Raw genomic sequence first — 17218 nt, forward strand, 5'->3', positions numbered from 1 at the left:
ATAACATTTAAAATAACGGTTAGAAGATAAAAATTTGATAAAAATCGAAAATAATATTTCAAATAATGTTAATGAGATAAAAGTTGATAAAATACGGAAATAATAATTAGAATAATATTTAGGAGATAAAATATGATTAAAATCAAAATTATTATTTAAAATAATATTTAGGAGATAAAAATTTGATAAAAATCAAAAATAATATTTAGGAGACAATAATCTGATAAAAAACAAAATTAATATTTAGGAGATAAAAAACTAATAAAAACATGATAAAACTCGAAAAAAATATTTAAAATATTATTTAGGAGATATAACTTTGATAAAATTCGAAAATAATATTTAGGAGATAAAAATCTGCTAAAAGTTGAAAATTATATTTAAAATTATAGTTAGGAGATATAAAATTGATAAAATTAAAAAAATATTATTTATAATAATATTTAGGAGATAAAAATTTGATAAAAATAAAAAATAATATTTAGGAGACAAAAATCTGATAAAAAAAAAATAATATTTAGGGGATACAAATATGATAAAATTTGAAAATAATATTTAAAATAATATTAAGGAAATAAAAATTTGATAAAAATTGAAAAAAAATTACAAATATGACATTAGGGTTTCTTAGGGTTGCCCTAGCGTTTCTTTCTTTTATATATAAGATATATTTTTAATTTTCTATTATTATTATATTTATTATGAATTATTTAAGTAATATAGATTTATTTCTTTTTATATACTAGAAATATTTATTATTATAGACTATTTACTATTTAGTTAATAATATATAGGGGTTTTTATGCAAAAGTCGCAAACCAAGCATGTTTATTATTCTAGGTTTAGGGGACATATCTCTTTCACCAATAAGCTCATCCCTTTAATATTTATTATAACTAAAGGAAACATTCATGTATATCACAATATTACCCTCAACCATTTATACTCAATTCTTAATTGTAACCCCAATTTATCAATTTTGTCCACAAAAATCCAATTTTGACCATAAAAATTCAATTTTGACTTTTTTTGGAGCATAATTTAATATGCTCCAATTTCATCCTTAACTTAATTTAATCTCAATTTGACCCCAAATTTCACAAATTACTCAATTTTGACCCAAAACTTTTTTTTTAGCCGGATTCCGGCGTTGACTTTCAACTTTTATTTTTTTTCTTTCTTCCGGATTTTTTCGCCGGTTTCCGGCGTTGAATCTTTTTTTTTTTTTTTTGTTTTTTTCTTTTTTTTCTTTCTTTTCTTCCGGATTTTTTCGCAGGTTTCCGGCGTTGACTTTTTTTAGTGTTTTTTTAAGTTTTTTTTTTTTTTTGGTTTGTTTTGTTTTTCCACGTCCGCCGCTAAACGTTGACCGTAATTGTGGTGTCACTGACAGTAAATTAAAGTAATTATACTGTCAATGATAGTTAATTGACGTAATTGTACTGCCGTTGACATTACATTTATGTAATTGTGCTGCCGTTGACAGTAAATTAATGTAATATTATTATTTTTTATTTTTTATTGTTTTTTTTATTTTGTTTGATTTGTTGACAAGTCAACGTAATTATATTACAGTCGTTGACAGTAAAATAACTGTAAACACAATAATATTACTGTCAACAACATCAATATTATTATTTTTTTGGGGTTTTTGTTTTGTTTGAGTTATTCACGGAGTAACGTAATAATATTACTGTCTATTATTGTAATATTACTGTAAACACAATAATATTACTGTGGTTGACGGTAATATTACTGTTGTTATAGTAATATTGTTGTCAACCACATCAATATTATTATTTTGTTTGGATTTTTTGTTTGTTTGAGTTATTCACGGAGTAACGTAATAATATTACTGTCTATTATTGTAATATTACTGTGGTTGACGGTAATATTACTGTTGCTATAGTAATATTACTGTCACTCACAGTAATATTAATTCTTTTGGTTTTTTTATTATGTTTACATTTGTTGAACGGTCAACATAGTAATATTACTTTATTACACAATAATAATGAATTTTGTTGTGTTAATATTAATGTGCTAGAGATTAATATTGCAATATTACTGTGATAAACTACAGTTTAGTTAATTTCACATTGTTTAACAGTAATATAGTTAATATTACTGTCAATCACAGAAAAAAAAAAAGAAAAAGTTGAAAAAAAAGAAAAAAAAAAGAAAAAGTTGAAAAGTCAACGTCGGAATCCGGCGGGGTAAAAATAGTTTTTGAAAAAAAAAAGTTTTGGGTCAAAATTGAATAATTTGTGAAATTTGGGGTTAAATTGAAGTTAAATTAAGTTAAGGATGGAATTGGAGCATATTAAAGTATGAGGGGTTATTTTAATCCTTTACAAAAATCTAGAGCATGTGTGGACTTATTGGTAAAGGAGATTTTTGTCTGGATCTCTTTATGAATAAGTATCCATTGATGGGCTTATTTGTAATATGCCCTAATATATATATATATATATATATATATATATATATATATATATATATATATATATATATATATATATATATATATATATATATATATATATATATATATATATATATATATATATATATATATATATTATTTAACCCCACTTATCTTTATTCTACTTAAGCCTACTTATTCAAAGTTGTCTCCTGTTTCAAAGCCCTCTTCACGTCTGACCAGTCCTCATCATATCCTCTATTTCATAACTTCGTTCTCGTTCTTTAAAAAGGAAAAAAACAAAAATCTTTGTTCTCTCACATAGTCGCACACCCGTCGGCAATAGAACGCACACCGGCGATCAATTAACCTTTGACGTCTTCTCTCTAATCTTAATTTTCATAATGAATTTTAATTAGAAGTCAATTGTGTAAGTGTCATAATCGACTTAATATTTTTGTTTCTTCGATTTTTATAGCAATTTAGCTTTCGCGGGTCGCTTTGTTATTATTTTCTAAAAATAAAGCGAAACAAATTTCATATCACATTTTCATATCAAATTTCTTTGTTAGCAAAATTTTTTTCGAAGAATCTGCCCCCGAACCCCTGATGTGGTTAAGCTCCCCTTAAAAAAATTATGGCCTCGCCACTGCATACACAAATAATACTTGAATGCAAAAAAAAATTCCATAGTCAAAGTTATTTGCATCAGAATCGACGGAATTCAAAAACTTTACCAACAAAGATAAACAAAACTGATGAGAGTTTTAACGTACACAATCAACTGAAAGATAGATTTGGTTTGAATTTTCCTTGACATGAAGATTTGTATACGATGTTTATCCCTATATACGAAAACAGAAAAACCAAACGTTCATCGAACAATAAATTATACATTGAGATAGTCCATCAACTTAATTAGGTCCCCAACAGCTCAAGAACATAACAATTCGGAGCGACGACTCGGGCTGGTCGAGGGCGTTCTTGTCATTTGCCTCTTTAACAGCAGCTCTTGAAGAAAAGGAGGATCTTCTCACGTGTGAACAAGAATGAAATGCATATTGATCAGCTTTAATGTGAACACAGGCTATGGCGGCTGACTTGGCTTCCTTGTTGGTTTGATCTACTGTTTCTTGCCTCAACATTGTACAGTAAAAATGATCTTGTAAGAACAATTTAGTGTTACTGATTTGACCTTATTCAGTTTCTTTGTTCATGTAATTATGTTGAGAAGTTGAATGAACTAGAGTCTAGAATAATCCTTAAATTGAGATGAAATATATATTGGGTTCGAAATTAAAGTAAAATATATTTTAAATTAAAAATAAAAATATAAAAAATTCCAAGGTTCACATAACTTGATCCCATTAGACTTAGTAAAGCAACTAGGGTTTGTGGTAAAGCTATTGGAGTTGATGGATAATATATAATTAATGGTCAAATTTTATTAAGATAAGGGTTATTAATTAATTAATGAGATTTGGGCATACTTAATCAACAAAATTAATGTATCACACCTGTAGTAATAAAATTGTGCAGTACTAAGATTCGAGCTTATCCCAAGCTCAATTTTAAAATAGTGCAATTTGCATTGTGTTTATCCCTTGATTTCAAATTAGCCAAAAAGTCTTTAACCAGATAACATAACGTTTTTCTTTTCAATATGTACTTGCGATTGCAAATGACTAATTAATTAATTAATTAATCTCAATTACACTCAGATTAGAAAAGGGATAGATAGCCTGTCTTTCTTCTGCACAAACAGGTGAGCAGAATTAGTCTATCACATACATATATCCATGTGGTGGATAAGATTAACAAACTTGCCATGTCATAGTTGTGAGCGTTGTCAATTGTTTCTAATACGAAAATTATCGTGGTAAACTGAATTGTGTTTTTTTTTTATACAGGCACCAATATATAAGAGGGAAAAACATACGATTATATTAAAACAAACACTTTCCATGTACCAAAAAGGCGAAATCTGTCGCCCCAGGGCCTTATTCCTTGGTCCGACAAGTATTTGATGGAGGAATGTGAATGATGGTAACTCAACGGCCCGTTAACATAGTGGATCCGGACATGGTGCCGCCCACAAGGAACCAACCTTCCTTGGAGTTGAAATTCCCACTGCGGCTGCCAGGATTTGATCCTAGGACCTTGTACCAACTTACCACCTCCGGAACCAGTTGAGCTACATCCATGCAAGGAACAAACACTTTCCGGATCACATATTAGATGGTCTTAGCTACATTAAGACTTTTCAGGAATATTAGCAAAATTTATGCATTGTAGTGGGGCGATAAACCAATCTGAAATGTCGTACGAGAATGAATGTAGTTGCAATGCTTTTATTCACGACCAAGTTCTGATTTTGATGGATTCTACCATTGCTTCGCTTGACAAATATTTGTTGGAATTATTTCAATAGTTATGTGGGCTCACATATGTGACGTAAATGTGTATGGCTATCTTAAAGAAAGTCCAAATTAATTGTGATCTAATAAAGGTTATTGGGTTGGACTTATGGGTATTAAACTATAATTATGGGCCTAATGTGTAGAGACAATTAGGGCTTAGTTGTGATTTATTGATGGGGCTGAATCACAATTATAATATAACTGGACTCTACAGTTATATAAAGGGTCGTGGTCCCCAAATAAACGAAACCATTCCGTCTCTTCTAAAATCCATCGTTAGAGAGATAATTAAGGAACTGCGGATTCTTTGGAAGACCTGTCCCAAATCCAGTGGAGATTCGAAGATTTGATTCCATGATGTAAGGTACGCTTCCGTGTTTATGTTTATGTTTAATTCTCGTTGATTCAAGCATGTTGGTTCTTGGGAATTCGTATGTATGTACGATAAAATTTCTAACAAGTGGTATCAGAGCCACCATGTCTTGAATTATCGGGGTTACTATGTTTGTTATATTTCCTTATTTTGAAGTTATGCGAAATATGATTTTGTGGATTCAATTCTGAAAAATTATGGTCCGATTATGAACTTCGAATTGTGTTATGTTATGTGACAATTTCTTAATTTGTTAAAATTCATCCGGCCTGTTGTTTGTTAATTGTTTAATTAATTTCAGAATTGTGTTTTTTAATTGCTGAATTACAAATCTGGAAATTGGGTTGTTTATGTGAATCTGAATCTCGATTTTCAATACGATTCTATAGGAATCTTTTAACAGTTGTTGTATGATAAATTCACTTTTTGGGTTGATTAATTTCAAATTTAAGGTTAAATTATTTGGTTTCAATCCAATGGGTTGAAGAATTAAGTTTTACGGCACAAATCTGAAATTCAATCGATTCGATGGTGAGGGTGGCTGCTGTTTAGGTCTTCCCGGCGGAGCCACCCCTAAGGACCCACCACGGTTAATCCTTAACCAGCCCTCCATGTCCATCATCCATATTGGATCGCCGGCGGTGGACTCCGCCGCGTAGACATGAGCCAGAATTTGGTATTTTCCGGCGACGGTGGTGTTGATTGGCTGTAAAGTCTAAAGGAGATTTAGGTGGTGACGGCGGATCTGGAAGAAGAAGGCAATTGGCTTTAATGGAGTTTTTGGGAAATTGCAATTGGGTCCCAGATTTAGGGTTTCTGTAGTTTCAAATTTGGTCCCCTAATTTGAGTTTGAGATATTTAGCAATATTTCAATTTGGCCCATATTTTGGTTATTCCTCATTTTCAGCCGGGGTCAGGTTGAAATCATGAAAAATCTGTATTACAGCCCTCAAGCTTTCGAAAACTGCATTTCAGTCCCCACTTTTAAAGTTTCTCCCAAAGCAGTCATATATTTTTTTTTGAAAATATATTATAAATCTTAAATTAAGTATTTTTGAATCTTAGGTCTCTTTTCACTCAAAGGCTTTTCTCTCAAAATTTCAATTCAATCCTATAAGTTGAAAGATTTTCTAGTTTTGAGGCAAGGGCAATTTTTAAGGAATACAAAGTTAATTTAAGGTTTTGGGGCCGTTTAAAATATTTCAATTATTTTGAGGGACCGAACTAATATGTGAATTCTTTTAAATTCACTTAAGGTTTTGTTTGGTCAATAAAGTGAAATTCATTTGAATTTCAAATTCGGTTTTCTAAGGCTAATTTGGGGAATTTTCAGATGATAAAGTTTATGCCGTTTAGACTTAAATTTTTTGATTACTAGGTCAAAATTAAGGATACAAATTAATTTTTAATTCAATAAGGTTTTGATCCATTATCATTTAATCGTTATCGAGTCAAAATATGGATAGTGGTTATTATTAACCAAATAAGGATTGGCTTTTTCGATATTTGACTCAAGGCTTTTATTTAAGTCTAATTAAGTTTATTAATTTAGTTCCAATCCATATAAGGTTAGATTTATTGGTTAAAGTTTATTTTGGCCACTAAATCTAAATAAGATTGAATTGTGAGCCATAACATCATCTTTAGCTCAAATTCAAAATAAAGATGGATTCGATGTTTTCAATTCATACTCATTTATTATGAATAACCATATTACTGAATTTGATTCGAAAACAATACTGTGAGGCAACCTTAGTGTTGGATACTGCCTGTTAGCGCTCAGGTGATGTCATTAGAACCTTAGCGTTCAACAACGACTTTAAATTTTTGAATAAGTTTTCGGGTACATCTAATGACTTGTTATTAAGTTTGTCTGACATTTAAAAGAACTAATTGAAGCATGAAGCCACCCTCGTGACCTCTCTGCGTAAGTTAGCTTATTGAGAATGTCAAGATGATTGTGTGTATGTGAATTCATGCGAATATTTAACTATACCCCTCGGTATGTTGATATTTGGCCGAACCACATATGCATCTGTGGTAATAAATATGTGATGGTTGTTGGGCTCCATGTGAATGATAGTTGCATCCCTCGATGGACTTATTATTTGACATGATTTACTATCAATGTTTGATTACTACAACAAGAGTGCCACTTACAGTTAATATTATTGTCCCTTCGGCTTGATATTAATGTTGTGCTAGGCATCTTGAGATGTATTCCATAATTATTTAAAGTTTTTAAAGTCAAACTTTGGATCATAATGTGAGCATATTGATTTTATTTGCGTTCTCTATGTAATTTATTTATCTGCTTACACATTATCTGTCTATAACACTTTTGTGCTTCATTGCACAAATATTTTTTTTTATTATTATTATTTATTATGGTGCATAGATCTTAATTTTATTTTATTTTGGGTAGAACAATAGAAGAACCTAGAGTATATCATCGTTCTAATACTAAAATTTAAGATCATTAGGTGCATCTATTTTAAATAATTTTCGGGGGCATAAGGTTTAATTAGGGCTACGTACTAGAAGGTTCCTTAAAGATAGTACGGATACGTTTTAGTTTAAAACGATAAAGCTAGAACAAATTAGATTTTGACATCTATTGTTTTAATAAGGTATAAAGAAAATGAACATAAATGAGCACATTAAGTAATAGTCTAATCTCATTTTCAGTTATAGCACTTCGGTTAGTGTGGTTTCGCTGACTTAAAAGTGGATATGGTTTAATTTATTTTTCTCCATGGACGGTCAATATAAGGTTTTTTGTAAAACATAAAGAATAAAATTGTGACCGTACACAAGAAAAATAAATAATCAAGGGAGAAAAGACTAAGTGCTAATTTGACTAGTACAACTTAAGATAAATATTTATAATTGCAGTTTACATCTCAGGTACGTTGAATAACGTAATTATGCTTGTTTCTCACTTTAATATGTTCTAATATATTTTTTGACTTTGTACCTAGACATATTTAGTGAATAGATCCTGGGTTACACTATTCACGTAAGTGTGTATATAAAGGGTTATTTACATAACCAATATTCAATTGATGTTGAAAGATACATCTATAAAGGTTATGTAAGATACTTGGGATTGATGCTGTAAGAACTCTTAGGTTTTCTTTTGAATTTGAAATAGACATTTGGTGCCATCATTAGATGGATTTAAATTTTCTCTTGAACAAATTCGGTAAACTTGTTCATTTGGAAATATTAAGCTTGGTCTATTTTATAATTCAAAATTTAACATATAATTTTAGAAAAGTCTCTTCCAGTATAATCTTGCATAAGCAATTTAAATGGTACAAAATTTAAGAAGAGAACATTCAAGGACATTCAAAGAAGTATGATAAGTCATTCTTCTTCGCTAAGGTATATTTAGGAGAAACATTAAGTGCTGCAATATATTATGTTTTAAAAGGGGAAATTTAAAATCTTTTAAGGATGTTGAGTTTGAGGGGAGAAATTTAGATTATAGACATTGTCTTTAAAGAGGAATCAATTTGATTCCTAATACTGCTTTTGACAATGTACATGTCTTTATACTTGTCATTGTTTGAAAAGTAGATTTGGAGATTTGATAAGACAATGTTGAACAATTCCCCAATCAAGTCTTGATAATTGTTACTTAAAGAGCAAACTCAACAACCTTAAAATAATAAAGCATTAAAGATGAGTTGAAATTTAGAATGACAAGACATTAGGATCTTATCAAATTGCCATAAGGTGTGAATTTGGTTCCAAATAATTGAGACCAAATGTATTTCAAATAGGCAATATTGAAAGATATATGGTACGTTTCATTAAATATTTCACTCATATCGACTCTATTAAGAGATTTATGGACACACGGAATATGTTTCTCAAATGGTAATATTTTTGAAACAATAAAGTGCAACCATAAAATCTTAAAGATTTGAAGGATATTGATTGCAAACTAAAGTAGTCCATTAATGAAATTAAAATTCCCGTTAATGATTTTACAATCCTAAGCTAATTATCTCATATGTACTTTGAAATAAATAAAGTTAATGATTGTACATACCCAAGGATCAGTGGGAGATAATCTCACAACAAAGGAGACTTGTTTAGTCTCAATTCAATGCCCAATAAATATTTTATGTAAAAGAATGTACACATTCGGTTAAGCTGTGCATAAAGTTAGGCAGATATTTGAATAACCCTATAAAGTGGATCATTTAGCAAAGCAGCCAAATGGGTTATACAGTAATTATAGGGAATGTAAGTTATATACATATGCTCATTTATCAAAATCAGATATTTAGGGAGATCGTGTGGTTTATTCCTGATTTTTGATTTTTATGATGTGTATAAAGTATAGATCCATTTTGGTTAATGTAGACCTAAGTGATTGAGCTATTTCGACATGGGTGTTAAGCAAACACTTTAAGCTCTGTTCACGATGGTTAAGAATTTATGGTAATTTTTGGCATCTTCTTTTTCAATATAGCTATAAACATTTGTCATTAGGCTGCACATGTTGATTTGTATTAAAGTTATACGGTGACAATATTTAACAGCTATACTTTCGAACAACAACAAGAGCTTGTGAAAGTTCTTTGTTGTTAAAGGTACAAAGTGAACAGTACATAGAGCATATTAAGATAAACTCCACAATTGCGGATCCGCTTACTAAAGGATTAACACATAAGGTATTCATGAGCATTGCTCATGTAGGTGTTATATCATTTAAGGATATTTTGGTTCAGTGGGAGTTTGTATGTATGTGTACATATAAATACATTTTGGTAGCTCTATGATATGTTTGGACACAATTTTGTGTATTTGGTTTTCTGCAGAAATAAAGTATTTGGCTACACTTTGTACAATTATGTAAAGATTTGGTCTCAATAAAGTTTAAAGTAGGACCAGTTGGAAATAGGCATGTTAAGATCACATTATATGTAATTTCCATGCTACACACCATGATTTGATCTATGTCGTTTGGCTATATTGGTATACGTGATTACTGTTGGGTTTAGACACGCTCAATGTGACGAAAGCCTCTTTAGTCCTATATTAGTATGGTCAATGGACGAGATTGTAAGGAATACCTTTTTTATATGATAGCAATTTTGAGCTCATAAGGTGTACACATTTACAAGGTATATAACATATGTGGCCCAAGTGGGAGATTGTTGGAATTATTTCAATAGTTATGTGGGCTCACATATGTGACGTAAATGTGTATGGCTATCTTAAAGAAAGTCCAAATTAATTGTGATCTAATAAAGGTTATTGGGTTGGACTTATGGGTATTAAACTATAATTATGGGCCTAATGTGTAGAGACAATTATGGCTTAGTTGTGATTTATTGATGGGGCTGAATCACAATTATAATATAACTGGACTCTACAGTTATATAAAGGGTCGTGGTCCCCAAAGAAACGAAACCATTCCGTCTCTTCTAAAATCCATCGTTAGAGAGATAATTAAGGAACTGCGGATTCTTTGGAAGACCTGTCCCAAATCCAGTGGAGATTCGAAGATTTGATTCCATGATGTAAGGTACGCTTCCGTGTTTATGTTTATGTTTAATTCTCGTTGATTCAAGCATGTTGGTTCTTGGGAATTCGTATGTATGTACGATAAAATTTCTAACAATATTTTCCTTGAAATATCCTCGAGTTCCTCTCTTTCCAAATAGACCATGTTATTGCAATGCCATAACATCAACCAGATTAATATATGGTTCTTCTTTTGGCTTAGACCCAACCGCATCTCGAATTGCCTCTTTACATCCTCTAGCATTACAGTTTGAACACCGTGCAAAATATTCCATCCAAACTTTGTAGGAGAAGATGCAAGAAATGAATAGATGATCATTGTTTTTTTCTTGTCCGACAAGTACATGTTTTTTTGTGAAATTCGTCTTTATAGGTAGACTATTGAGAATCAGTCGTCATCCAAAAGATATAAACTTGTCGGGAATTCCTTTGTGCCATGTTTTCTTCATAATTGTTCTGTCTACATTGATAGAATCACCACTTTGAAGGAGTTGTTGATAAGAAGCTGATTTCGTGGTGTAGATTCCGGATGACTCTGTTGGAATAAATTGAATTAATGTGAATTCAGTATTGGAATTAGTGGCAATTCAATATTGGAAGAAGTGGGCATTCATGTTAACAAATGGACATTCATGTTGGAAGAAGTGGGCATTCATGTTGGAATAAGTGGAGGATCGAATAAATGTGAATTTGAAGCACTATTGTCTTTTGATTTTCCTAAGTATTAAATTAGAATTAAAAGAGTTGTTAGTGTATGAGTTATTTTGTAATTTATTAGTAGATTAATGTACTCCTCACTATAAATATGGAGTGCGAGAGATCATTGTAAGTAAGACAAGAAAAACAAAAAGAGAAGTAATTTTTTCATCCACAAAACACTTGTATTTTACTTTCTCTACTCAAAAATATTATTTTTTCAAGTCTTCACAAAATCACTAAAATCCAAATTCGGGATTAATCATTTTTATCCTATTCTGGTGCCTACAAATTGGTATTAGAGTCATCTTAAAAATGTCCACCAACCTTGCTTCTTAAATACCTCGTTTCAATGGAGAAAAATTCAATTATTGGAGTAATCTTATGAAGCTTTGTCTTGAATCTCAAGACATTTGGAGCGTTGTTGAAGACGGTGTTCAGACTCCCGAAAATGAGGATCAATTGACGAAGCACAAAGGCAAACTTTGAGAACCGAAAGGCAAAAAGATCGAAAAGCTCTTTTCCAAATATATCAAGCCATTGAAATTCCCGTCTATGAAAGACTAACCAAGGCGAGTAGTTCCATGGAGGCATGGGAAATTCTACAAACAACCTATGCCGGGAAAAATGAAGTGAAGAAGGTTCGTTTGCAATCTTTGAGGGCCGAATTCGAAAAATTGGAGATGAAAGAAAACGAAAAAAATTGTTGAATATTTTACAAGAATCACCTCTCTTGTAAATCAAATGGCGACAAATGGCGAAGTCGTGGGAACCCAAAGGGTTGTCGAAAAAATTATGCGAAGCTTGCCGGTGAAATTTGATCATGTTGTTGTGGCTATCGAAGAGTCACAAGATCTCTCATCAATGGCGTTGGAGAGTCTACAAGGACGATTGGAGGCACACGAAGCAAGGATCGTTCAAAGATATCCTCAAATTTCTTCTCCGGATCAAGCATTAAAATCCCGAGTTATATTCACGGGAGGCCGTGACTCGTTCCGTGGTCGTGGCCGAGGTCGTGGCCAAATAAGAGGAGGAAGAAACTCTTACAACAATTACCGTGGACAGCCAAATCAAATGAAGAGGCGAAAGAGGAGGAGAAATATTTTCCGAACAAATTTCAAAGAGGAAGAGGCCGAGGACGAGGATCATATAAAGGTACAAGGCCTTACGTTGAGTGTCATTATTGTCATAAACCGGGACACAAAATCAATGATTGTTGGGAAAAATATCCAGAAAAAAAGGCAAGAAGTTGGTTATTTGCATGAAAATAAAGTCGAAAATATGGAGACTTTATTGATTGCATCTAACGGTAGCTTTGAAAATACTTGGTATTTGGATAGTGGTGCGAGCAAGCACATGACGGGGAATAAAAAATTATTCTCAAATCTCATCGAAGCTAGCCATGGGACAGTTACGCTTGGAGATGGATACACCTACGTATTAGAAGGTGTTGGAGAAATTGTCTTCAAAACAAAATCCGGAAAAGTAGAAACAATGTCCGAGGTTTACTATGTACCTAACTTGGCAAGTAATTTGCTAAGTGTTGGTCACTTGATGAGGAAAGGTTTCAACATGTTTTTCGATGACTTCACTTGCGTTTTGAAAAAGAAGGATCAACACATTGCAAATATCGGTTTGACCGGAAATAATATTTTTCCGATCAAACTTGATAATTTTGAAGCCTCTTGCCATTTAACTATGAAGGACGATGTTTCAAAGTTGTGGCATGACCGGTTCGGGCATCTTAATTTCCAAAGTTTGAAGGAGTTATCAAACAAGGAAATTGTTCAAGGATTGCTGAACATTAAAGCCATGGACGAAATTTGTGAAGAATGCCAATTGGGGAAGCAACACCGAGAGCCATTTCCTTTCAAATCAAATTGGAAATCAAAGTCACCATTGGAGCTCATTCATAGTGACCTTTGTGGACCATTTCAAGTTTCCTCTCTCGGTGGTAATCGTTATTTCTTGTTATTTATTGATGATTTTACAAGTAAAATTTGGGCTTATTTTGTGAAAGAAAAATCCGAAACTCTTTCATGCTTCAAAGATTTTAAAATCCAAGTTGAGAAATTTTCCGGTTTCAAAATAAAAAAATTGAGGAGTGATCGTGGTGGAGAATATTTATCTTCTTTATTTGAAGAATTTTGTCGAATCCATGGGATTAAACATGAATTGACGGCCCGGTATACACCGCAACAAAATGGCGTGGGGAGCGAAAAAATCGAACAATCATGGATATGGTTCAGTGTATGTTGAAAAAGAAGAATATTCCATCAGAGTTTTGGGCTGAAGCGGTCGCTTGTGCCGTTTATTTGATCAACCGGTCACCGACGAAGAGCTTGGAGAATTCTATTCCAAATGAGGTGTAGTATGGTAAGAAGCCAAATGTTAGTCATCTTAAAACATTTGGTTGTCTTGCATATTCACATATTCTAAATGCTATGAGGACCAAACTCGACGATAAAGCCGAAAAATGCATTTTCATTGGGTATAGTGAGAGGTCAAAAGCTTACAAGCTTTACAATCCTCAAACGAAAAAAATTGTGATAAGTCGGGATGTTCGTTTTGATGAAAAATCCTCTTATGATTTTTCAAAAAGTTCCGAATCATTAACTTGTCCGACCCTTGGAGACGAAGAAGGCGATTCTCAATCAATGCAACCAAATGATGGTGAAAATGAGCCTCCACAAAATTCACCATCACCCCCGCCAAGAAAAACGAGGAGTTTGAGAGTACTCTATGATGAAACGGAGGAGATGACTGCAACAAATTCTATTTTCTTTGCATTCTTTGCTGGGGAGGATCCAATCTCTTTTGAAGAAGCCTCAAAAGAAGAAAAGTGGAATCAAGCGATGAAAGAAGAGATCAAGGCGATTGAAAAAAATGAAACTTGGGAGCTCACACCTTTACCTTCACACAAATCTCCTATTGGTGTGAAATGGGTGTTCAAAACAAAAACCAATCTTGATGGTTCCATCAACAAATACAAGGCGAGACTTGTTGCAAAAGGATACAAGCAAAAAGAAGGAGAAGACTTCAATGAGGTATTTGCTCCCGTTTCAAGACTTGATACAATTCGCTTAATTATCTCTCTTGCGGAAATTTTCATGAAGCCACTTGGAGGTCCCGTTTTTTCGAAAAATGTTGAAGGTTTGGGAATCAAAAGCAAATTCAATTTACGGGAGGCAATGTTGGAATAAATTGAATTAATGTGAATTCAGTATTGGAATTAGTGGCAATTCAATATTGGAAGAATTCATGTTAAGAAATGGACATTCATGTTGGAATAAGTGGAGGATTGAATAAATGTGAATTTGAAGCACTATTGTCTAGATATATAGACAATTGTCTTTTGATTTTCCTAAGTATTAAATTAGAATTAAAAGAGTTGTTAGTGTATGAGTTATTTTGTAATTTATTAGTAGATTAATGTACTCCTCACTATAAATATGGAGTGCTAGAGATTATTGTAAGCAAGACAAGAAAAACAAAAAGAGAAGTAATTTTTTCATCCACAAAACACTTGTATTTTACTTTCTCTACTCAAAAATATTATTTTTTCAAGTCTTCACAAAATCACTAAAATCCAAATTCGGGATTAATCATTTTTATCCTATCCTGGTGCCTACAAAATCGCCTTTCTATCTCCATGTGTCATGTACTCGCTCAAATTAGGAATAACCCACATAATAGAATTTGTTAATGAGCATAATAATTCCTCTTCCCATTGGAATAACACCCTCCTCCATTACCAGCTCCATCTCCACTCGCCCCTCTCCCATACTATTTTATTTGCTATTGATCTTTCTTTATCCAAAACTACATCATACAACCTTTCGAATTTAGTTTTCAAATTCTCTCTCCCAAACCACGGGTCCTTCCAAAATTTCGTATGATTTCCTATTCATACTATTTTCTAACATCCCTCAAAAAACCGTATCCCTGATTCTCCAGCCACCATTTGTCAATAATTTCCAACACCATTTAGCAAGAAGAGCAACATTAAAATTTTCCAAGTCCCACAATACCAGCCCCTTTCCTCTTTAGGTTTGCACAATGTCTTCCACTTTACCCATGCTATTTTGTTACCAAATTCTGATCCTCCCCACAAAAAAAATCTTTGAAGTTTTGATAGCTCTTGGTTCACTTTCTTTTGTAATTTGAACATGGATAAATAGTAAATCGGTATGGAAGACAATACCGATTTTATTAATACGATACCCCCACCGAGATATAAGCCTTTCACATTCCAGTTGGCTAGTCGCCGTTTAACTTTATTCACAACCGGTTGCCATGTAGAGTTTTTTCTCAGATTACTTCCTACCATGGTTCTTCGGAACGGAACAGGAACCGTGCCCTCTATTCCGGATTCCGTAACCAGAACGATTTTTCACCTTGACTCACCACAACGAGACAGAGTCACGGAACGGCCGCAATAAGGGGCTATGGTTACAAAGTTTGGGTTGAACGAAATGGGGGAGAGGTTTTGCATGTTTCACTTTGACGAAATTAGATTTTTCCCTCTTGTGGCGGTTTGCAAAATTACAAACTTTCCATCGACCTGAGAATTCAGGGGATAGGGTAACAGCGTTTGCGTTGAAAGAGATGTGGGAGAGGTTTTGCAGTTTTAATTTCACGATATGAGATTTTTTCACTTCAATTTTACCTAAAACGTGATTTGGTGGATAATTATATTTAGGAAGAGAATTTTCCTACTTTGCTGAAAGGGCGAATCGGTCAAAAATATTAATAGGGGTAATAGCAAAATATAACATATAACTTGAATTACAACCTATATAATCTTAGAATGGATGTCCTATAGAAAATTACTCATTTATTTTATACAATTTATCCCAAGTTTTAAGTGCATCATTAATAGTAGGTTATCTTTTTTGAGATGATAATAGTAGTTTATTATTATCAAGAGGGCAAATGGCAAAAATGTTCATCACATGAGACTTAAATGCATTTTGGTCCACAAAGAAAACACTCTCTCAATTAAAGTCATCTCTATGTCTTTAGTCTAAAATACCCTCCATAATATAATTCTTATCAATTCCACCCATTATGCTCTAACTTCCTTAATATTACACATTGACCCTGGATTTAAACAAATATATCACATTAACCCCCCAAAATTTTTTTTTTTCAAAAAATAATTTTTTTTCTGAATGTTTTTTTTCCGGTCAGATTCCGGCGTTGAACTTTTTTTTTTTATGAAAAACTTTTTTTTCCTGAATTTTTTTTCCGGCCAGTCAACCACCGTTGACCGCCGGTCTCCGGCGTTGACTTTTTTTTTTTGGAATTTTTTTTCTTAGAAAAAAATTTAATTAATATTACTGTCTTGACTATTAAATTATTGTCTCAAACAGTAATATTACTGTTTGGGACGGTAATATTATGAATATTATTTTCCCGAACAGTAATATTATTAATATTATTGTCTAAGACAGTTAAATTACTGTTGGAGCAGTAATTTAGCAGCCAAGGCAGTAATATTAATTAAAATAATTTTTTTTAAGAAAAAAAATAAAAAAAAAAGTCAATTAACAATTAAATTTTTGTCTCCGACAGTTAAATAATTGTTGGAGACAGTAATTTAGCAACGAATACAATAATATTAATCAAAAATATTTTTTTAAGAATAAAAAAAGTCAATTAACAGTTAAATTACTGCCTCCGACAGTTAAATAACTGCTGGAGACAGTAATTTAGCAACGAATACAGTAATATTAATTAAAAATATTTTTTTAAGAATAA

General features: G+C 32.1%; 1 protein-coding gene across 1 annotated transcript; it reads left to right on the plus strand.

The window, feature by feature from the left end:
- The first annotated feature begins 12199 nt into the window (after positions 1 to 12199).
- On the plus strand, positions 12200 to 13827 carry LOC148768590 (uncharacterized). Its single transcript, XM_088821282.1, has 2 exons — positions 12200 to 13393; positions 13705 to 13827. The coding sequence occupies exons 1-2, from the start codon at positions 12200 to 12202 to the stop codon at positions 13825 to 13827; spliced, it is 1317 nt and encodes a 438-aa protein (XP_088677408.1).
- Positions 13828 to 17218: the final 3391 nt, after the last annotated feature.

Source organism: Erythranthe guttata, chromosome 8 (genome assembly GCF_056151865.1).
Source record: "Erythranthe guttata isolate IM_541 chromosome 8, IM_541, whole genome shotgun sequence".
NCBI lineage: Eukaryota > Viridiplantae > Streptophyta > Magnoliopsida > Lamiales > Phrymaceae > Erythranthe > Erythranthe guttata.